At 35.9% G+C, this 24,473-nt stretch overlaps 1 protein-coding gene across 1 annotated transcript in view; it reads right to left on the bottom strand.

Moving 5' to 3' along the window:
- ROCK1 (Rho-associated, coiled-coil containing protein kinase 1) overlaps nucleotides 1-24,473 on the bottom strand; it is an 87,077-nt gene that overhangs the window by 22,339 nt on the left and 40,265 nt on the right. Inside the window, exons 6-24 of the mRNA XM_010188843.1 lie at nucleotides 24,163-24,247; nucleotides 22,332-22,476; nucleotides 21,903-22,041; nucleotides 20,993-21,084; nucleotides 20,603-20,762; nucleotides 18,028-18,094; nucleotides 14,038-14,126; nucleotides 12,395-12,443; nucleotides 11,696-11,831; nucleotides 11,229-11,320; nucleotides 10,855-11,101; nucleotides 8,528-8,634; nucleotides 7,258-7,408; nucleotides 6,280-6,440; nucleotides 5,206-5,390; nucleotides 4,460-4,529; nucleotides 2,963-3,057; nucleotides 1,465-1,630; nucleotides 238-331 (exon numbers count right to left, since the gene is read on the bottom strand). Of these exons, the coding sequence (XP_010187145.1) occupies nucleotides 238-331; nucleotides 1,465-1,630; nucleotides 2,963-3,057; nucleotides 4,460-4,529; nucleotides 5,206-5,390; nucleotides 6,280-6,440; nucleotides 7,258-7,408; nucleotides 8,528-8,634; nucleotides 10,855-11,101; nucleotides 11,229-11,320; nucleotides 11,696-11,831; nucleotides 12,395-12,443; nucleotides 14,038-14,126; nucleotides 18,028-18,094; nucleotides 20,603-20,762; nucleotides 20,993-21,084; nucleotides 21,903-22,041; nucleotides 22,332-22,476; nucleotides 24,163-24,247 (2,330 nt within the window). The remainder of the gene's footprint in view (nucleotides 1-237; nucleotides 332-1,464; nucleotides 1,631-2,962; nucleotides 3,058-4,459; nucleotides 4,530-5,205; nucleotides 5,391-6,279; nucleotides 6,441-7,257; nucleotides 7,409-8,527; nucleotides 8,635-10,854; nucleotides 11,102-11,228; nucleotides 11,321-11,695; nucleotides 11,832-12,394; nucleotides 12,444-14,037; nucleotides 14,127-18,027; nucleotides 18,095-20,602; nucleotides 20,763-20,992; nucleotides 21,085-21,902; nucleotides 22,042-22,331; nucleotides 22,477-24,162; nucleotides 24,248-24,473) is intronic.

Genomic DNA, 24,473 nt, shown 5'->3' with positions numbered 1-24,473 from the left:
TGGAAACGGAAACAAAAGCTTTAACAAATACATCGCGTAACATGAAATGAACAAAATACTTTTCCTTAATAACTTGCATGCACACAAGAGCATGGGTGGGAGAAGGGATTAGAAAGACAATATATGGATGAGCTGTACTGGACAGGCATCCCTGACTATGCCTGCAGGAATTTAGTGCTAACTTCAAATTTAATTGTGCTTCATAACAGATGAATTAAAACACCCAACACAACATACCTTCCTCCTGTTTCTTAATTTTTTCACTGATCTCTGAATTTTCCTTTGTTATTAAATCGACATCTTTGGTTAATGTGCTATTAGTTTCTTCCAGCTACATGAAAACAAACACATTTTAAAATAAAGAACTTGTTATAAATTCTAAAAATATAATTTGGTCTAAGTCAAAGCACATGTACACAGGTTTGGAAAAACAATTGAAAGGAAAACCATTACACTATGAATATGATAGCTGCCAGAAGACACAATCAGGACCACTTTGCTAACCACTTAACAAATACATATTAAAAACCAGACATAACTGCATTCCTGTAAAAAGGTTTTGTTTGAAGCCTATAGAAATGATTGCGTATTGAGCTGTCTGACAGAATTATCACAATATTTGAAACCAACAAATACACTGGCAAGAAAGTACTCCAGCAATGCCACAGAAAGACAGTTTTCTGCATGCTTCTTAAGAAATGGTGGCATTCTGGAGATTTCAAGCTTATGAAAGAAAACACGTGTAACAAACACTACTTCCCATATCTCTGCCCAGAGGTGTAACACCCCTGGTAGCGCTAACAGAAAGCTATGAGCAATTGATTTGAAATAAGTTACGCCTAGAGTTTTAGTGAAGTATTACATCTCCAGAATTCTTCAGAAAATCTGTATAGCTGATGCTACATGGAAAAAAAAACAGTAATGACAAAATAACTATGCTACACCTGGCTTGCTGTTTGAAACTCCTCAGTTAAGACATTTATCAACCTGATAATACTCAAGAGCTACACTATAAAGTATCTTCAAAAATTACAGTTTGGGGTTTGATTTTGGTTTTACTGTTGTGTTTTAATAGTTTACCAGTGGGAAGAAAATCAAGACTTTCAAGTCGTTGGTTTTTTTTAAAGTCTAAGTAATTTTGCAATAAAAGTCTCTAATACACAGCTCCACAAATTTACAAGATTTTAAAATACATTGGGCAATGACATGTAGTGATTACAAAAGGCCTAATATTTGAATTATAGATATTTGCTGAATTTTCAATTTGGCTTCACCTCAGATTCATCAAGTCTACATTTCCTTGGGAGTTCACATGATGGGATTTAACTATTTAAGGTTCCAACTGAATCCAAATCTCAGATACTTAAATATTTATCACTTATGACCACAACAAGACTCTAAGATAAATTTCTGTTTCCAGGTGGAGGATACAAATAGGTATTTAATTACAGTGGAATAATTTACCCTTCTTATGATGCTGTCCTTATCATTCATTTCTTGCCTGTGTCTTGATGCAGCTTTTTTGCTTTCTTGACTTAGTTCAAAATACTGTTCTTCAAGGAGTGCTCGTGCCAACCGTTCTGACTCAGCTTTGGTTTCAGCTAAATCCAGCTGGGTAGTGAGTGTTTCTCTGTGAAAAGGACATTAAGATTTTGTTCTCCTATGCAAAACATGCCAAATTTTCAGGAAGACTAAAACCCTCAAATTATACCATTCAGCCATTTGTCGTTATCTTAGTTGCTTAAGAAAAACAAGATTTACAAAATCACACACTGTACATTTTTATCGTTTGATGATCCACACAAGTTACAGCAGCAAGCTTACTATAATTAAATTAAAATTTCAATCATCCATGAAACTCCAAGCCTTAGGAAACCAGGTGACAAATCATCGTGCTTTTGAGAAACAAAAAATAAAATTAAATTGCACGTTCAGTGTGATTCATCAGAAGATACTTAACCCTATCAGTGTTAACTACACTTTCACATAAGATTACTGTTCATGAAGATGTGTGCCCCAGACTGTCTGAACAAGAAGGAAAATGGCATAAACTTTCTGAAAACATACAGTAGTTCTGTACCTATGCAACCTATTGCAGAATGGCTTGCAAATTCTATCTACAGCTTGAGAGGCAGGAGGGAGTAATTTTGGTGTAGTATCTCATCAATGTATACACAACTTCTAACCAGATCAGCATAGAAGCCAAACTTTCTTGCTCTTGCTTGGAGTACAGCAGAGCTCCTATAAATCTGCCTGGAAAGAAACCCAGATAAAGCACAGCGGGAAGTCTAGCACTCACATGTCAGATGTGACACAGCCCACACAATGCTGAGATACAAGTGGCAATACATTACTGAGGTATGGGCGCATGACAGATGCCTTTCCTGCACTACAAATTAAAGAGACATTTATGCAATGAAGTATGTATTGCTATGGAGTCCACTGATTTGACTTCCATCCTTATTTGCTAACTTAGAAAATAGTACAACACAATTAATGGTTGTTGGATTAACTGGTTTTACTGTAATCAGAAGTATCCTGAACTTAGAACTCAAAGCATTTCCATTATCTCTTTCTCAAATTATTTTACTGGCTATAGAAATATACCAAGCAATTATCAGGATAATACAGTCAAATTTTAAAATCTGTTACACAAGGAAGATGATTACCACAAATTGTAATGTTTTTTCAAAATTTTGCATAGTCCTAAGTTCTCAGAAGTCCTCATTCTTCTTCGAAACATTACAAATACAAGTTCAAAGCAAACATGAATAATCGTATTTGGATTTGTAAGTTGGCATAGGTAACATCCTATGTATTTGTGACAAGGTGTTATGGAACACTTTTGAGACCTATCTTTTTCTGAAGGAATTAACATTTTAAATCTCATTCGAAATCTTCATGATTGAGACTGTACTAGATGGAAAAACTTATGGCTATTTGAGAAACACAATGGGCATACTTTTCATTTTGCAATTCCTGCGTTTTTCTTTGAGTTTCTTTATTCTTTTCATCAATTTCCTCTTTCAGTTCCTTAACCTGAGTTTTGTAAAGTGTCTGCAAAAGAAAGCATAAAAAAAGAATCATTATTCAAATTCCAGAGTGAAATTCTTCATCATTTTCCTACTGGTTGGTTTGTATCTGTCAAACCCTAGCACGCGCAAGTGCCATCTTTAATGGAATTTCCTCCTTCCTGCCTGTCCGAGATGCTCCTTTCCAGTTTCCCTTGTATAGGGAACTGATGTGACCAGGTTAGTTTTCAATTTTCTACTCTGGTTTCCTACACAGTTCTATGAACACATCTGCTGACAAAACGGAAGGAAGACCCGAGGACACAGCTGAGCAGATCTCTTGGAGACAAGAATACAAAACTGCATCCTGTGGTAGCATCACTGTCTCAAACTGTCAGTCAAAACAAGCCTAACACTGTCCTACGCTTCCACCTGTTGTATTCTCTTTGTAACCATGTGTTTTTTCTCTTAGACTACAAGTTTTTTTGTGTACAGACTGACTTTGTCTTTAACAACTGCTTCAGCAGAGGTCTAATTTATGTGAATGACTTCTGTTCTTAGTTACTGTGTTGTTGTTAACAACACCAGTAATTCTGAAAGTCAAAGTTTGATCTTCTAGTGTAAAGTACTTTTGCTAAATATTCAGACTGAAATACAAATCTCATTTAAACTACATGCAGTGAAAAAAACTGAAAACTGAGAATGAAACACAATACTCTGGATCATCTTATTAGCAGAAAGTTATGGAGAAATGCACAAAAGTCTGTAACGCATAATTAAATTACAATCATAGGCAGTTTAGTAAACACAAAAATTTTTATTGCCTCTCCAAGTAAGAGCTGAATTTAAAATGTACTTCCCGAAGTGAAATGAAACCACAGTCACGAATGTATTTGAAGTTCAGGCATTATAGATCATTTCATGCTATTGTTTCTTCCCACAGAAATTAAGCAGCTCAAGCTAAAACTACAAAATACACATTTGGGCTACTTGGAGAACCAAATAAGGCTTCTTTAGAGACTCAGGTGCAAAGCAGGTATCTTTCTAGGAGGAATACAGGCACAATGCTACTGGATCTTAAATATACTTTGGGTAGATCAATAGCATGAAATATATTCCAGTAAGTGTGGAGATTTTTAATTCTCTACAAAGTTTGCAATTATGCTAGAGAAATATCTCTTTTCCAACTCAAATACAGGTGCTACTCTGATGGATAATTCAGATAGGGGTTACTCCATGTAAGATCTGACAAACTACAAAGCAATATATTAGACTATCTAACGTTCTCTATTTTTTCGTTCATTGTTTGTATTTCAAGCAGGAATTTGTGAATTGCTGATTTATGTCATGTAGTTATTTACATTTTAAAAATGTTAATATGTCAAACTATTCACTGTTCAATGGTTCCATGTTAAAAGGTAACCCTCACAATTGTTTGCAAGTCTTACCGAAAAATACTGTTCAGCTTCAAGCTGATCCTGAAGCTCACGCATTTGACCTTCATTTCCCCTGTACTGTCTTTGAAGGAATAAAAAAGGAAAATATGTAAAACTCGGCTACTAACAAATGACAAATACAAATTCTAACCAGAACAACATCCTATGAAGATCCTACAGTTGCACACATATTATTTCACAAAGACCAACAGTTCACTGTATCCTAAAAGTCTGATTTAATTACATTTTTTATTCTACCCTGATGATTGTTTCAGTATGTAATTTAGAAGACAAGAAGTACTCCAAATGGGGAAATGTTAACAGCTGAAGGAAGGTATGATAGAAGCCTAATAAATGAAAAATATCTTCAGTCAGCTTATGAAATGTTAAGAAGAAGAATCAGGTAGTTAAAGGGGAAAAAAGCTATTGACACCCATGTAGTAAAACTAGAAGTCCTACATGATTTAATAAGTAGTATCATAGTCAATCCATAAAGAAGTCACTCAACTAAAAGCGTTGAGCATATATGCCTTTACACAGAATGATGAACCAGAAATTGTTCCGCATCATAGCTCGTTACAAAAATATTCCAACACTTAAGGCTACTTACAGATATCATAACATGCAGCCAAAAATATTCTTTGAGTTTAGGAAAAAATGCCTATGCACTAGAGAAATTTTTTCACTAATAGGAACTGGCAAAAGAGTACATGTATAATTAAGCAACTTTTTCCATTTTACTTCAGATTTTTACTTACTTAGCAAGCTGAGCCAACTCAAATTCCAGTAGTCTCTTTGCTTCCAACAGCGTATTGATTTCCTGTTTCAGCTGCTTCTCAGAACCCTTCAAGTTATCGGCTTCAAAAGCCTGTGCCTTCAATTCATTCTGTGCCATTATTCGCTTATTCGTCTCTTGTTCTAGCTGAAGTGTTAAATTCTTGACCTAAAGGAGAAACATTTCAATTTAGGAGCATTTTCTGAATAACCAAGTGCACCATATGTGGTTGAAAGTGTTGAAATCATCTATGGATTATTTAATGTCAAACACCATTGCCTAGATTCTACACATTGTACAATGTGCAAAAATATCCCTCCATCAATTTCAGTGCAACAATTTTATAGAAAATTGTTCTGTCCTTCCAGAACATACTGATACTGATATGATGCTGCATGATGATGAAGCTTCCTCATGCTTAGCTTATTTCAAACGTGTTTTTTACCTTATCTTAAATGCAACAGTGGAAGAAACCTAAATTGTCTACTGAAAGGTCCTGCAAGCCCCTCTGTGGATTTCAGATCTTAAAAAATTTTCATACTAGAAAAAAATGCAGCCTAACAGCTATATAAAACCTAATTTACACAAGTCATGGCCCCTAAGAAAGGTGTTATAGCCTTCCTTCCTTCCTAGTGTCCTGCAAGGAAAAAGTAAGGATGAAACTGTTATTCTTAGTACTTAGTTTTCAAACTTAATATTCTAAATGCATTTCATTGAACAAATGCTTTTCTGGAGAATGCAAACTCAGAACTGCAAGCCAACTGGACTACACAGTTGAATTCACAAGCAAGTTTTTCCTTTACAAAAAGAAAAGGAAACTCAAAAAAAATTGCATTACATTAATTTAAGGGATAAAATATGTAAGGCATCCAAAAGCTTTACAAGCAGAACAAGCAGAAATTACCTAACGCCATTTAGGCCAACAACTGCCTGCAGTTCTATTGAGAGGCGTATTATACAAGGAGCCCAGTGTAACTTAATTTAATTTTCTCTTTCTTAACATGACTATAATGTCTTATTTATTTAGGAAATTGTTAGTGATGAACATTTCACTTACTTCATCTTCCAGTCTTTCTTTTTGCTCAAGAAGGTGCTCCAGTTTCTGCTGAGATTGCTTCAGGTCGAAGTCCAGCATGGAACACTGTTTTTCAGCTTGAACTATTCGATTTTCTGCCTTTTCTCTTGCTGCCCTTTCCTCCTTTACCTTTTTTTCCATTTCTAAACAGGATAAAGGAATGAAAAACAGTAAAAATGAATATGTAGCATCTGCAAGAATGCTTTTGTAAATACAGCCTTAAATATCATAATATTTTTCAGATCCTTTAGTTCAGCTATTTAAGCTCTTCTGCTGTTAGATGACTGATTACTGAGTAAAAACTTCCTGGCATTATTACAAGAAACACTAAAAAAGAAACACCATTTCAATTTGTATTCAAAGCACTGGAATACTATCATGACAACTGAAAGATAAATAGTGAAAAACATTTTTAAAATGCGGATTCTTAAAGCAATCATTATGAAATAAAGGCAAAATTTCATCTCCATGAATGGAGAGAGGAGGGGAAGAAAAGAAATGCTACCATTTTGTGTCAGCTTTCTGAAAAATTACAAACTGCACATGCAGGTACTGATGACCTTCACAAAGAAAACCTGATGTATTCAATTAAGACATCGAGACAAATCTTTGATTCATGGACATGTACCTAGAAAAGAAACTTCAACCTTTCAGACAAGCCTTATACAACACCAATATTTTTAATGCAGTTACACAGGAATGAATGCTCCAAGATATCTGTCTTGATACTGCATTCTTTCAATTCTGTTTAGCATTAGCGAGAATTTCAAGATTCAATAGCATTTTAGAGCCAAAGAAGGCTCCTAATTGCAGACACAGTAGGATATTAAAAACATTATTTATACAAGAGATTAAACACTTGCATTAACAGTGCTACATTATAAGACAATGTGTTTTAAGATATCATAATCTAAATACCTTCTATTTTGTATTTACTTGAAACTTGCAAAAACCACTTACCACACATTGCAACTGATCTTGCCTCCTCTATTGACTGATGTTTGTCAGTTAACCGAGCTTTAGTCACCTTGTGTTCATTTACTTCCTGTTCCAAACGGTCTTGTAACGATTTGAGTCTGTAGTTCAAATCGATCTCTAAATTATTCTTTTCCTAAAGATAAGAAAGAAATGTTACCAGATTTCTATAGTATTTCTATAATATCTGAGGGAATCACATTTCCTTTCTCCTCTTTTTTTAGTGTTAACTTTCTGTTATGAAGAAATTATCAATGGTATTTTCCATGCTTAATAAAGAACGGTAACAGACAAAACCTGTACTCAGTGCTCTGCAGAAAACTTCATTATCAGTAGTTTAAAAATTCATAAGACAATGGAACCTTCTCAGTTTGTATAATTAGTAGTCACCTAAATTGGAAACATACAACTAATTCACTGACAGCACTACAGCACAGAGGAATTTGAATTACTGTTACCTGGATGCAATTCTGTTATTTGGCAGTTGTTGAGATTGCCAGCCATTAACAGTAACTCATGAAACAAGCACTGGAGGTGAGCTGTGAGAGACAGGGAGTTGGTTTTGGATTGCTACTTCATGTAACAGAACGGTAATTGCTTGTACTTTCCCTCATGGGTATATCTCTGTGGTGTATTTGGACAGACCACACAGCACAACAAGTCTTTACCTGACTTCAAAACACAGAGCTAACTACACAGCCTATTTGGAAAAAGGGTGCAGAATTATCTTTTACACTTGGTTACTTGTTTCTCCATCTTATGGAGGGGATCAGAGCTGTTAGGGGAACATGCTGTTACCATTCTTTAGGCAGGAAGGAAAAAAATTGAAATGCTTCAGCTCCAAAGTTGATCAAAAGGTCTTGCACTGATTCAGCCAAATTAAAATCCAGTAAAAGCAAATTTCAGGGTTTTAAAAAGTTCAACTCACAGATTTTCAGAAGGCAAGTCTTTTCAGCAACAGTTAGGCAGGCAGAACAAAAATTACTTGCTACTGGCAGAAGGGCTGAATCCTTGAATCAGTAATAGTGAATGACAAACATTAACTTTATGCCCAAAGCTACAAGTAAGAACTGCCTGAGGACTTGTGAGACTTGCCATCCTGATAAGACTGTAATTTAGCACTATTTAGTTGATCATTTTAACACAAGACTGATTTAGAGTAAGAACACAGGACTTAGCAACATCAATAAAAACTACTTGAATATATAGCCAAAAGTTGATAAAGAACATTAGCCTCAGCATCATTTTACCATACCTTTTCCGAATGATTAAGCATATCTTGTGCTTGTTTTCTTTCTGCTTCTACTCTTTCAAGATTGTTCTTAACATTTTTTACTTCTTCTTGCAAAGCTGTAATCCGAACTGCCATAAGAAATGAAATATCATTCAATATTAGTTATTCTACTTAGATCGATAGGCTTTTCAACCTTTATTGATTTCTGGGCCCCTAAAATATTTACACCTTCAAATTTTTCAGATATGCAAAGGCTGTACATTGTAAAGGAAACTGATCTTTTCAGCCACTTCTTAAGCATGCCATTAGTAACAACTCACAAAAAACAATCACATGCAAAACTTGGTACCTGTCTTCAATCACTCCCAATATCTAACATGCAAAATTTCTTCCATTAATCCAAGTTCTGCTGTGCTATGTAACAAGCACCTTTTCTGGTGTTAATTCCATTAATATGTAGATACGGCACATTACAGAGAAAGCCAGTCTCAAGTGGATCTAATACACAATATGTATTTACCTAACCTTGACTAAGTGTTCTGCCACGTATCAAGGAACTATACCCCATCTTGCACAGCATCTACCACACGACCCTGTGTGGCATCAGAAGTTTGTATTAAATACTAAGTAGAATCACAGAATGGTTTGGGTTGGAAGCAACCTTAAAGATCATCCAGTCCAACTCCTCTGCCATGGGCAGGGACACCTCCCACTAGAACAGGTTGCCCAAAGCCTTGTCCATACTGGCCCTGAACACTTCCAGGGAGGGGGCATCCGCAACTTCCCTGGGCAACCTGTGCCAGTGTCTCACCATCCTCACAGTAAAGACTGTCTTCCTTATATCTAATCTAAATCTACCTACTTTCAATATAAAGCCATTATCTCTTGTCTTATCACTAGGTGCCCTGGTAAAAAGTCATTATCTTTCCTATAAGCCCTGTTTAAGTATCAAAAAGCCACAAAAAGGTCTCCCCCAAAGCTTTAGTGGTAGTAGTAGTCATAGTAGTAGGATGTGTGTGTATATACACGCACATGCTAAAGCAGTAGTGTATATAAGCCGAAGTAGTAGTATACATTTCTAGACTGAAGAATTTGCATTAGCTCCTTTAAAATAAATAAATAATATTTTTGATTACTCTATATTATACTTAATACCTTGAATACAGTATACAAAAATATACCTATCAATTCAAATACTGTCTACAGTACAGTCTGCTTCACTTAATTTTAGAGACAGCCTGGCAATATGTAAGAAACAATGAGATGGGAGAAACTCTACCTAAACCTGATGCTTTTCTCCCTGATTTTAAATGCACTTTTAAAAACAGCTATATGAGTTTCTGAATTGCATAAAGCTATTTGAGTATATACCAGCAGTGCACCCTAACTCTATACCCTTCAGAAAAAGATCCTTTTCCTGGAGGCTGCTGAGTTGGATGTGGTCAAAAACACATTTTGAAGTGCACAGAATAGTCTTCTCATGCCATTTGTGCCTCCTGCTTGCAATTAACAACAGACCAGATCAAACTACACTCAAGTCATTTCAGAAGAACTTTACAATCATTCAGCTGAAACTGATTTACTGTATTTGATGCACAATAAACAGGCAATTTGATTCTTGATAGTTCATCCTTTGTGCTAGCAAAGCTTGCCTTAAAAAAAAACAACAAAAAAACCAAAACAAAACCACCCAGAAGTCCTCCACAAAAGACTGTGCCTCATGGAAAATGATTTTCAATACTGCAGACAGATGGTTTAAAATGACAAGTTAAGAGATACATTAGCATAGGCACAGTCATGAACTAACGTATCTGAATAGTTTCTATTATTTACCATTTGAAGTACAAATGGTAAAAAGTCACAAGCATCCTGAAAAAAGGGATTGCACATCTGCATCCCTTACTATGTTTTTTATCTTGCTTATGAAGTAATGTAGAAGTATCACAAAAGAAAAAAAATGCAATTTAACAATAAGATAGCTTTCTCCACAAATGAAGAACGAGAAAGTGCAGAGTGTGTCAACTTGGCTACTACACCAAGGCAGTAGACAGGCTGTTGTGTCTTCTCTAGCACTGCATCAGCTTTTCGTATTTTTGTACCACTGGACTCAGCCTTTTAGTCAGGACAGCCCCACAGACTTACAATCAGCAGTTTCCCATTCTTTGATTTTGACAATCTCCCTCCCAAGAGCCACTCAGACTTGATCAGGAAGCAAGATCCAATTTTCAGAAACTGTTCTATTAAGTCACACTCAGTTTGCAGGCTGGCTTTCCTCCCTTTATGTAACTATATTTTATCAAGTAGGGTTATCACAATTTTTTGGTAAAGTATAAACACAGAAGAATTACCCTGTAGTTCTCCAATCATTTCAGATCCATGACTTCTGTCCCTTCGTTCTGACTCCAAAGCTGCTTGCAGTTGGTAATAATCTTTCTCCACCTGCAGTTTTGTGCTTTCTAGAACTCTGCACCTTTCCTGCAGTTCTCTGTTCAGTGATTCCATCTGACTTAATGACTTGCTCATTTCTGTGTTACCCTTTCTCAGTCTTGCTGCTGTATCCGATTCCGTCCTCAGCAAATCATTTGCTTCTTCTAGCTGTTAAAATAAAAAGACAAGATTCTCAAATGCAAAAATTACGGGGACCAGTTTTACTATATCTGAATGCTCAATGCTGCTTCTCAAATCTAAGAAATAATGAAGACAATGAACTGAAGCGACATACTTGTTTTTGTAATTGTGTTATCTTCTCATTTGTAATTTGTGAATGCTGGCTGATCTTTTTCAAGTCTTCCATCTGATCTTTTAGTGTGGACACTAAAGAGAAATTACACCATTAATACATCACATTGAAAAAATCCTTGGCTTTTTTTTCACTTTACACAAACACCATCAAATAAATTCTTGGGATAAAATAGGTCTTTTGTTGACTTTTTGCTTCCTATACATTTTTTAGGTCAAATTCTGTGCTTGCAGAACAATGCATGCTGTAGAGAACAGAATTCAAAAGTAAGACGAAAATATCATGTTCTCATTAAAACTCAAATAATAGTAATAAACTCAAGTTTCGTGTTCATTATTTGAAAAGATCCCTTTAAAACTGTGTAGCACTTAAGATGCTAAGGTAGTAAATCATTCCCCAAAACACATCATACACCTCATCAGTGTCAATGTTTGGACAACATGGCATACCTTCATTTTCCGCATTCCGTCTTTTCTCATTCTCTTGTTCAATTTTTCTTTGGTAGTCATTTATCTTATGTTGCAATACCATCTTTTCCTTCTCAATCTGAGACACTGTTGATTCCAAGTTCTTTCTTTGATTTCCCTAAAATGAAAAGCATTGGTAATTTCTATTTACATTTTATGGAATGATTCCTAAATCAGTATATTTGCAACTAATTAATCAAGAAAACTGATGCGTTTCTAATGAGCGGGTTTCTGGCTTCTTTGAAAACGTTTTCGGAAAAGATGGCTTTTTAACTTCCATGTGACAAGCTTATGAAATTTCTAGAAAATTTATCATTAATGTGATTGTATGTACATAACTATTAAAATTATTATTAAGAGACAACATAAGGACTCAACAGAAAATCATCTGAACATTAACTTTTAGAGTAACTGATTTTGGTAAACTCCAAAGAAAATGCAATGAGCAAAACCAAGCAAAACATTCAGCAGAGGAATTCAGTGTGACTTACAGTAAGAAAGTTTTTCAAATATGTGCAAATAAAAATATATCTCCAAGTGTTACATATTAAAACGTGATGGTTTGGTCTCAAATTTAAACTCAGAAAAAAATTTTTAGTCATAGAAGAAATATCCTAAACCACGAGAGTACTATCCACATTCTCTACCCAACTAAGAGATTCAGTGAGGGGAAAAAATTACCTCTTCATCCAGTTCTTTCATTATCTTGTCTAGCTTTATGTTTGAAGATCTAAAAATAAAACAAAATCATTTAAGTAAGAGGAGGATATATTATATATAGTGTTTTTCTAGTGAAAAAATTTGAGACTGTTACTAAAGCGAATATTTCTATTTTGGCTAATGCTATTTTGTAATAATCATTTTAAATTGAAGAAAACAATCAATCATTGGAAATAATCTTTAAAATATATTATTATTTATCAACTTTGCTGCAGATTATATATGCAAAACCTTACAAGCCACTTTTTATCCCTTAATCTGCAAAGGTAAAACCAGTGTATGTACACAACAGGCTGTCATAAGAATCAGAGAACCCTTCTGAACAGCTAAAATTTCCTCTAGTTGTGAACCTTCCAAATATCTAAAATGGTTCATTAATTCGACAGTAGACAGCTCCCTACTGTGGATAAAGACATTTGAACAATTTTATTTAAAAGTCCCTCTGATGAAGCAACATATTAGAACATAGTACTATACAGATGTGGTTAAGTGCACAGTAAAACCTCAAGTTAGCCAGCAGTAACATTGACACATACATCCTTTGCTTTTTTGTAGCCAGCTATCCCTCTTCAAAGAGATAACAAAAAGGACCCAGACAATGTTACCTGGCAGGGACAATAAGGAGCAGTCACAGCAATGTATCCTATCTACTAACTCTGCAGTAAACAGTGCGACATTTCAGAAAACACACTGCTGTGCCCTGACAGCTTCAGCAGTACTGCAGGAAGACACCAAGTATTTTCCAAGCAATTCAGATCCTGCTTGTGGAAAGCAATCACAACAGGAAAAGAGTAAAGTTGTGTTTAAGTAAGCAACAGTGTCACACAGCCTAAATTCCCACAGGACCATTTTGGCTACTAGTTCCTCCATAAGTAGCCTGCACAGCTACACATTATGGTCCTATTCACAAGCATAAAAATCTTCCTATATCCTATACCCAGTGTTGTCTCCCAGCTTTATTTAGGCCTTTAGGAAAAGACTTCAAAAGGAGAAGCTAACTGAAGGGGAATTTAGTTTGCATGAATCAGAGTAAAAGTTTCTGATTATCCAAAAAGAAGAATCCCAACTATTTGTTCGTAAGTGTAGCTACAAGAAATAGGCAAATTCTCATGTAGTTACTTCTTCAACATGGCAGAAATAAGACTTTAGAAAGCAAATAGTTGTTCTTGTCTACCAGCAACGGAAAAAAAAGAAATGTGGTTTTCCAACAAGTACCATATGTTTAGAAACTAGTTAATTTTCATAATCCAATATATACCTTATATACAGTATTTTATGTTTTCAAAAAAATCAGCATGATCATTGCGTACCTCAGTCCAATAAAATATCTGAATTCAGAGACATTGGGTAAACTGAAACTTTCAATCATTTAGAAAGAATATGTGTTACATGGGTGCCAATGAAAACAAAACAGTTTCCTCATACTATAGCCAAGAAAACCATTCAAAAATTATTTTAGAATGACTTAAACCTGTGCCTGGAACTCCCTTGGAGAACTACAGTACAGTACTTAATGTTGTTCTGGTAATCCCTAAAGCAGTAATACAGAACTAAAGTGTTAGATGTATTTAAATTATGTAAACAACTAAGGTTCAAAGGCTCACCTGCACTTCTGCTCCATTTCATCTTTCAGCTGCATTTCATTATGTAGTTGTTCTTCCAAATCATAGATCATCTTCTGCATATTTTCCAGCTTTAAATATATATTTGTACATGAAAGAACACGCATTAAATTTGAAAACTTCAAAAAAGTGTTTCAGAATATTCAGTGCAGCTTATGTTGTATCACAACTTTCTCACTTCTATCTAAACACCAGATTTTTACCTTATTAAAATGTGATCACCCCCCAAAAAAAAATTCTAAAAAAATGAATTACAAGAAACAACTTTAATATTACGCAGTTTTATCATTTGCAAGTACATAAAATTTTAGGATTCTGAATCGTTCTGTCAAAATTCATGGGGCTAAGCTAAGTCAAATTGTTCTTGTTTTATGTGTCTTTGGAATCAGAGTAAAGACATTACTGCAAAGATATAAGAAAGCACTTTAATTAGCCTCAAAATTTATTTTTCTAGCATAAATCACCACAGATATTTTGCAATGCATCTTCAAGCTCTCAACAAGTTCAGGAAGCAGAACCAGGCCCGTCAGTTACTAGCAATAGTGGGGAAATGCTCTTAACATCTGTTTAGTCAGAGAGAAATTTTACAGCTAGAACTGTACTAAGGTTTGAAAATAGTAACAAGCTTCAGATGTTATTACAGAACATTAGTATACAGCATGTATCATTTGCCAGCAAGATAAATTCAGAAATTAATTCTCTTCACATAGTCTCAAACTATCTACCTTCTGCTGAATCTCTGGGCAACATCAATCAATCTCACCCCAACATCAGCAAAATCCTCAATTAACAACAAGATGGTGTCAACTTTGAGGAAGCTCTTTAAGTCAACCCCACGCTGATTAATTCTGTTAAACCTTTTTGCTGATCTTGTGAGGATTTCAGCCTTATTTAGCTTCCCCACATTTCCCTCAACACTCTTGGAACTGCACAGAGATGAATTACAGTCCTAGCTTAGACTCTCTTCAAAGCAACATATTCAAGTCATTCTTGGCTTTTGCTTTCTTCTTCTTGTTCTATCTTCAAAAACTGACAACTGGCTGACTCCTTTTGCACAATCATCCCAGAAAAAGGAGCAACAGACCTCCTATGGCTGCATCTTTCTTTTTTCCTTTTCCCACAAAATACGTTTAGAGAAACTAGAACTGCTCACTACGATCATGAAAAGGAGACAGATTACATTTGTCTCCATTCTTTCTTGACAGTAACAGTAAGTGTTCTCAACAAGGACCGCTCTCTGTACAGTCCTAAACTAAGATTTCAGTTTGGAGATGTTATAGCATGCTTTGTCCATATCAAAGTTATAAGTGACATTATTTTTGCCTACTTCCAGGCAGGTATTTTGCTTACTTCCTACTTTCAATCTGTTCTCCTTTCCATCACAGAAAGAAACAAAGCATGGAGCACTCAGATGCTCTCAAGAACTGGAGAACCTTTTCCATTTGCTCCTTTTTCTTTCTTCCACATTCTTAAGCTTTCAGAGGAAGATGACAAACCTGGCAACTAGGGAATAATCAGAAACTACATATTTCACATATTCACTCCTCCATTCTATATATTCACCACTACCTATCACAAACCCTTGAGAGAGCAAGGAAATACTGGAAGAAACAGACTTCTCAGCACTTAAGAGAACAGCTCTGCAAAACCAATTACTGGTATGACATACAATGTAACACCATGTGGATGAGACAGTTGCAGTCAAAACCACAGAGATGGGCTCTAAATCTAAACTTTGAGGAAAAAGGAAAGAGGACCAGTACACACATTTATCTCCTTGGTATGAACCACTGAGAAATAAAGCAAGAAGCAAGACTATTCAAAGGCTAGCTCTCACTTCAGTAAAAAGGACCGCAGCTAATGTGCAAAAATAAAGGATAAAGAAGTTTCCGTATACTTGCTCTTTCATTTCTTGGTTATTCATTTTATAGCCCTTCCAGACAGGCTGCATAAAGGAACTAAATGGGATGGATAAGGAACAGGTCCAAAAAGACATCTGGCAACTGAGGCATTTCTACACGGACTCCTAATTGTTTGGATCTCTATTGACTCCTCTTGCTTCTTTCTGTCTCTGGATGCCTTTACAGTGCTGTACCCCAAGGGGCCCATCTAAGCTTACTGAGCTGTCTAATTACATTAGTACAAGACAACAGGCTTCCAGAGAAGCTTCCCACAATCTGGTATCAGTAGACTATATAATACCTTAAGAAAATCCTGAGTTACCGTTAACTCATTATAAAAGTATTCCTTTATGTTTTAGTTTGTTCTCACTTTCCACTTTGAATAGGAGGCAGGGGAGGAAAGAAATACGGAAACATCTGCCTACAGGCTTTTGTTTGGGTGGGATTTTTTTGCATCTGGTTCTGCACCTTGAACAATGAAGAAAACCAGAGACCTAATGCAAAAGAATCGGTCAGTCTCCTCTTTCTTAATATATGAACTGTTTACAGGTGGTTATGGTAGCACTAAACCAATGTAAATAATGAGATCTTCAAAGAAGTTTGAAATTCGGTTAAAAGGACACTGAATTTCATTTTTTTCCAACTTCATGGCCTAATTCTGTGACATTTTATACACTTGCACAACACAACGACTTTCTTGGAAATTTCTGGCACTCAGTCCCTCCCAGAAGACATTCAGTACTATGCCAAAATGTAGACAGACCAGGTAACATCTTGTGTTATATTTCTGGAACTAATTAACTTGCTAACCATGTGTCAACATTACCGTTTTCATTGCAGCATGTAATGAAAGAAAAACAGCTGAGAAAAAACTGTGGAGTAAAAACACCTTGTAGTAAAGACTTAACATCTATTTAAACCTCTCTATACCAGTCACACTCTTCCAGAGCTTCATCTCCCAAACTTGTTAAAATCACAAGACACTCAAATGCACCTGACAATACAGACAGGGCTCTTGACGGATCTTTAACTATGTAGAGATGCCTGCATCTCACTAATTATGCCAAGTCCATTTTATGGAACACATTGACATACATAAAAATATCAAGACACACTTCAATGCTTTATAAATTCGGTTAGCCCACTAAAGTACATAATTATTTCCCCTGCCCTTCACCAATTTTCTCTGGGTAATACCATATATCATTAAAACCTTAGTACTGCAAATTTTAAAAGGAACATAGATCGATATCTGCCTCTCTTACTTTAAATGGAACACATAATGGAACAAAACACTAACAAAGTAAATCATAGTCAGAGCCAAGATTATTTCTTTTAGAGTTAATTATCAATTTGTTGACAGTGTTTTCCTCTGGAAAGAATGTGATTTTTAAAATACCAAACCATTCTAAGAGAATAGCTTGATTTACACCAGAACTTAGACAGAATCCAAGCAGGCCTTGTTTCCAACACCTCAGCATACCCTCGTGGGTACCTGACTGTCAAGAAGCTTTGGAAGCAGTAACTGAAAGAATCCCTAGGTGAACTGCTCTATAAATGCAGATTCTCTGTGCCTCAACTCCCACTGGCTTGTGAGGCAGAGCAGAATATCCAAGCTTGGTGCATTATCTGCCACCTCCCATTTAAGTTCACAGGAGGTCCAACTCCAGTGTTAAACTGGCGGGGTGCTGGAAAGCCCAAGCTTCTTGTCCCACTCACATCCAGACTTCACGGTTGCCACAAAGCCAGCGCACACCTGGGATCAGTGAGGCACTCTACAAATACTGCAAAAACACTTTCATATTTCTGAAGATAAAACCTGTGAATCCAGTTCCACGAAAACAGTATGCCATTTCAGCTATTTTATCCCAATTCAAGAAAACCAATGTTATATGAAGAACTGAAATTATGCTTTTCCAGTAACTTTAACAGGGAGGCCATACTAAAGAGTTAAAATTTGTATGTTGATATTCCAAACACTAAAATAATTTTAGACTCAAACAGTTTATTCCCATACAAGCGACATATTCTTTACTAGGATCCAACAAAGCTGAAAATCAGTGAGACGTACCACACTTTTATCCACACTGGAGCCTGTTCTGTTATCATTGGAATTTTCTGCAGAGACAGCTAAATACCTGTAACAACATTTTAGATGTTTTATTTTAAGAGTTGTTTAAAAGCAAGGTTATGAAAATAACCACAATACACTCAACTCAAAACATAACCCCCAGATTTTTTGCTCCAAAATGTTGATAATCAATAGTAACACAACCAGATTTTTTCATTTCTGTATTTATTATACTTCAAGATTAAAGCGCGTTTAATTGAAAAACTCACATAATTTATTGTAAAGGGTAAAGTGGAAACCTACAGTAGAAGACCTCCAGAAAAAAGGATTCTGCCAAATACTAATACAACTACTTTTCTTTTTTTAAATAACCATTAAAAAACCCTTGCTTTCCATGGTTACAACACTCCCATTGGCTTCCATCCCATAAATATTTACTCAGGCACTTATGCAGCAAGTAACAGCAATGAAGCAAACTCTGCAGAGACTGTGTAAGTTCCAACAAAGTTACTAAGAGTTCCACACACAAAACGTTTGCCCTGAAGCCAGTGTTCTTATCTTAGATGTTTTCTAAAAATACCATCATTTTCCATTTGTCATGATTCTGAAGAGTCAGGTAAATAAAAGCAAATTACTATCTTCCAATTTTTTTTTTATTTGATGCGATATTCTTGGCCTGAGAACTGATCAAGAGAGATGTAAAAAGTCTCTAACTGCATCAGATTATGTGAGGAAAAACTATCCTACACATGAACTGAGAAAGATGGACGCACATCCTCTTTTTTGTTTCACATGCTTATTTTCACATATACAAAAATCTCTCCAAAAGATCAAGAAGAGTAAAATCAGACATTTCCAAAGCCATGGTCAAAGTAAACACCAAGACTGCTTTCAGACAAACAAATGACAAAGAGGAAACAGGAAAAATTCCTATAGAAAGAGGCTTGCTGTCTTGAGTACAAGAAGCCACCGTATTTTGCACACCAGGGCTGCTGAGCAGTGCGAGTGTGATATTCAAACAGGCACAGCACCAGCTCCATCAGAACCCAGAAGCAAGATTGTGTTGCTTAGAAGACTTTTAATTACATTAAGTCATACTTTCAACAGTCATTATTACTGTAGGCACTATGGATAGCTCTATCTACATTCAGAAACCCTGGTAACTTCTTACTAGAAAGCTGCTTTTAATTGTGGAGGATGTCAGTCAGGCTTAAAATGGGTTAAAACTTCTAGAAGACCATGTCAGATAGAGAATCTTAGTTTTAATAGCATTTCTGGATAGGAAAGCCTTAAAAGAAATAAATCTGTTTTTCATCCTTGCATAGAAGAGGAACCACTTTTCCAAGCCTGTGGTGGAATTCTTTCCATCTCTGCAAAGAGTTGGATTTGTTGTTGCTTTCTGTACAGTAAGGCGTAGAAGGACTTGTAAGCTTTGCATATGGTTTGTGTGAGTTCAGCGGTTCAGGAATTTCACCTACGGCTCTGATTTTAGCTTTAAAAATTCTTAATTTTTGTCTTGCCGGAAGATTTTGGAAAATATTATCAAGAAGGTGAAGTAGCATACAGAAGCTTGTTAATAACAGAATTTATTTTCTCCTCCCCTTCCTTCCTGGGGGACAGTATCAGGTATTTAGAGAACTAAGTGGCTGTGTTCTGCTGTCACTGAAGAACTCTGCTACTAAGTACTATCGTAACTTTGTAGGCTTACTAGAACTAAAGTGCTGCCCTGGAATCGAATTTTGTCCCATTATACTCTGCTGGTGTGATAAGCCTTGAAAAGCCTGAAGTGATACTTGCTAAACCTGTAATCCTATTTTTTATTCCCTTTTTGAATTGAAAATAGTTCAAATGTTTAAAAAATAAGGTATTTTTTTTAAGTTGCACACTTATCTCACCCCCTTCAGTTTCATCTTATTATTGTACACTGGAGAGTTTAAAGAAAGAGAAATGTAGGAAAATGGCGTGACTTCTGTTTTTAATGAAGTAGTACAATCATAAGTATAGAATATTTTCTACAGCTTTAATCTCATTGATTGAGGAAATACGATTGTTTATTTTTGAACCTCATCTTCAACAAGATTTTAGTGGCTGAGTACTTCATAAAAAATATGAAGCAGGTAACAGGCAAGTAGAAAATATCTTATTTCTAGCAAGCCAAGGCTTTATCTATCACATGCTGAAACACTGATGTAAAGTATCGAATCTTCACACACAACTCAGAAACAGTAATTTGCAGTAAAACGGTGTGGCATTCATATCCCTGATTCATGATGCTACACATATAATTCAGTGCTCTGCAAGCAGCTCTGGTTAGTAGCGGCAAGAGTGGATTTTTCTTGCTTAGCTTCTGCAGCACCACTACATATTTTTAATGCAGAATAAGATGTTCACAAATTCAGTGTGATATTTTACTGACGACTAGCAGTACTGGTTATCATTATCAAAATGTCAAAAGAGTAGCATTTATTCAGATTCTAAATCATTAATAAGAATCTGAAAAGGCTTGTATCAAAACACTGGTTGGTAAGAGCGTCAAAAAAAGAATACACCATTAGCTTGCTCTCTGCATACGTACCGACGGTTGCTGTAGTACGTAAATCCTACAAAAGGAAGCTGGTTGCCCACAAATGCTTTCGGTATGGGAAATGTTTCTTCTTCCCCTTTATCTTCTTCCAGATCATCAAAATTACTAGTGTCAATGTCACTACTCAAGTCAGGCACCACTGGTGCGACAGCTAGGAAAAAAGCAGAACAGTGTAATAATGATCATTGTATTACTGAAGTGACACAATCCAGAATTTGGAGTGTGGGGGGCGAAATTTCCCTTTGGTGGGAAATCTCTTTCCTTGGTACAGTGTAAATAGAACTTTAAATTCCATTAAAAAGAAATATCACAGTCTGTTTGCTAACATAATACATAAATAAGACAGATCAGTGTCTCATCGGAGAAAAGCATTGTACTTACTGTCTCTGAGAGTTTCCCAAGCCCATTGATCATTTTTGAAGAAAAGGTGCCGTTTAATTTCTTCTACACCATTTCGTCCTAGCCTCACTTCCCTGTTAAAGAAAATTACATAAATTATTCCGAAGGAAAAACTCATTCTAAAGCAAAATCTAACAATGAAGACAAAAAATTACCTCTCAAACTAAGGTAAGAAATAAACATTTCTCAAAGTTTTCATATGAAGGTATCTATATGAGCACAGCAGCTACTGTTACCACAATCACAAGACTCGCTAGGCAGCTGTCAAGGAGCATCTAGGTTCCACTTTTTCTAGGAGTTCATGCTGTTTGGATCCCATGCAGCCCAGGAAATGCAGCAGCCCACCTCCTTTGTAGCACCAGTTCTCAAGCAAATGTCATGCTTATATTAATAAGTAGCGTGAGTACAATAGAAGTGTATTCACAAAGTAAAACAGGCCTAACACCCACATTTCAGATGGACTTCCTTTGGGCTGACTCTACCCTGATCCTGAATGCCCACTACGAGCCCAGAGTGCATGAGGGGCACTCCTGAAATGCACCTTTTGCTTCAGCTTCACCCAGAAGGAATCTGTTTTGCATGCCTCTCAACACTATGCAACACAGACAAAGGTAACAGTAGCTATTACTGTGGACTAACACTTTATTTTAAAACTAAATTTAGAAGGTAGAAGTACCCATAGTAGCAGCACTTCCCCAGTATACGTGCTACTACCATAAAGAGCAGCAGCAACCATTGGTGACTCCTCTCTCAAATACTCACTTCCATCGAGCAGCTCAGAAACCCACACAAAACATATATCTATATATATATAGATATATGTTCTTTCAGCAAGAGAAGAAATTCTCTTAACGAAGGCTTACTTTCATTTTGAGTAAAGTTTAAATCTTACCTATCAGTTAAAAAGGCACAAATAAGGTTTTTTGCCTCTTTAGAAATGTCATTGTCATCAGGGAAAGTAAGGGAGTTCTTATGGTTCATAATCTTACTGTATGTTCCAACCAAAGAATCTGCATAAAAAGGTGTATCCCCTGAAAAAGCAGCAAAGCCAAAATTAAAAGCAAATCAGAAGTATTGCAAATTTGATTTACAATATTTGAAATACATATGTAACAATGTAAGCAACTAAGTGAACAAGAGGCAAGGACAAATGTTTGAGAACTGCATCAGAATATTTCTAAAATATATTCTGTACATACCACTATCAGTAAACCACAGCTTACGTTAGAAGAGTAGTAAATTATACAGTTAAAAACAACACTGATTTTAAAATAGAGTCTAGTTACATAGTGCAGTCAATTCTGATTATCCTATTACTCACCTACAAGCATCTCATACAAAAAGACTCCAACTGACCACCAGTCGCATTCTCGCCCATAGTAACCGTCACCACCTTGGGACTTCAACACTTCAGGAGAGATATAGTCTGGTGTTCCCACAGCCGTATCACATCGTACCATACCTTCCTACAGGGAGGAGGAAAACAGCCAGGCCCAAATATAAGATCCAAATTTGCAAGCCATTTCCAAGAGTTTATGCGGCCTATGCAACATCAACACATCAACATCAACTGTTGTCAATGAACGTCCTTTTCTGAATGGGTATGTAAACGTTTTTAAATCCTAAGCTACTAAATCCAGCACAAAGCACCAGATTTGTAAAACACAGTGAAAGTTACTTTAAAAACCTCAGTTAATATCCAAGCAGCAAGCAGAATTGCATCTAGGCCCTGTAAACACTGCATAGCTTCTCCCATTCATCCCAGTATAAATGTGTCGTATACGACAGCATGTACTATAAACAGGGAGGGCTCCTCCATTAGTATAAATAGGTCAACATGAGGGATGTGGCTGACAGGATCAGCTAAAGTGCAAGTTTTTCACCTCCGATCCAATATACTTTTAGGTGTAACTATACTTATTCTTATGCCAGGAGGACTAAACATAGACAGGGCCTTGAAACTCTAAGCAGACAGACTTCAAAATGGGTAACAGGCGAGAAGAACGTTTGAAGTTCCTCATGGCCCTGAGAAAGGGCTGACAGAACAGAGCTCAGTCACATTGGAGCTGGCATCTAGAATGCTGAAACTGCAACCACGTGCCCCTTTACAGTGCCATTCAGCAGTTCTGAAATAATCTTCTGCCATTCCTAGAAATGGATCAACAGAAAAACTTGCACAAAAATATATAACTAAGTAAATATAACAAATACAAATCCAGTGTTGTGTATGTAGCAAATCCAGAATGCACCTAAACTAAGCTACTATGCTGAGCAGTTTCCCTCCTGCAGAGTAACCTTTCTCTTTCAAAAGACCAGAGGTACCCAAGAAGATGCTCAATACCACTCAAATAACTTTGTTTAGAACAGCACAAAACACGAAGTGTTGCGGACACGAGTTTACTTCTGTAATGCTAACATACAGCAAAGTTTCATAATATTTTTTCTTTTCTCTTTTGGCATTCACAGCTTAAATGGTAGGATAATGTTTATCTACATTTCAAAATTCCTCATTGTTAAGAACAGACAGTCAAGGATAAATCTGTATTAAGTCAAAATAAAGCCAAATTTTGTGTCAGCTATTCCACTGAAATGGACTGTTTGTGACCTGAGTCAACTCTTTGAACTTGTACACATAACCTATAATTGGTTTTCATTGGTGCCTTTTATTTATGACAAAGCAGCTAAATACAGTGATTCATTCAAAGCTCGTGGAGTAGTTGAGAACATAATGTAGATCAATTACAGACACTGTTAAGCACCACTTATCTCAGATTGTTTTCCTCATATATATGTCCATGATGACACAAACCAATCAGAGTTTCATGTAGTGAACAACAGTACTTCAGAGTATGTGAAATACTGCTGTAAAATGTCCTTTTTTAGTGACCTCAGGATCTATTTTAAAAATAAATAGTTATATGACATTATTTAACCTGTTTCCTTCAGATTTGCCCTTTTGCTATATCAGCATATGGCACAGCCCCTATTTCAAGAACCATTTCTGCATTCTACATTGCCACGGAATAGGACACAAAGAACAGTAAGGGGAACTCTTCTTATCTAGCTAAAAAGTTTTCAGTATATTTTCTCTTCATTCTTAAGTATGTTTTCCTTTCACAAACAGAAAAGCAAAATTAAAGTCATATGTTTACCTTGTTCATCTTCATGCAAGTACCAAAATCTGCAAGTTTTAAATGACCAGCTTTATCTAGCAGCATATTATCAGGCTTCACATCTCTGAAAGGAGAAAATTAGATTTGTTTAAAAGTAAATGAATCAATTTAACTTATGAAAACAATAAAAGTCAACTACTTTTCACATGCAACATTGCAAAGAAAACCACCAACTATTTCTTCCATTTTTTGTTGCTTTCTTTAAGTATCATGTCCAACTCACAGACTGCTGAACAACAGCATTAAAGAAAAAATATAACGGCTGTATGAATACAGTCTTAAGTTACCAA

This window comes from Mesitornis unicolor, unplaced genomic scaffold (assembly GCF_000695765.1).
Source record: "Mesitornis unicolor isolate BGI_N332 unplaced genomic scaffold, ASM69576v1 scaffold29667, whole genome shotgun sequence".
NCBI lineage: Eukaryota > Metazoa > Chordata > Aves > Mesitornithiformes > Mesitornithidae > Mesitornis > Mesitornis unicolor.
Note: the sequence above shows the minus strand (reverse complement) of the source record. Positions and strands in the feature narration are given on the sequence as shown.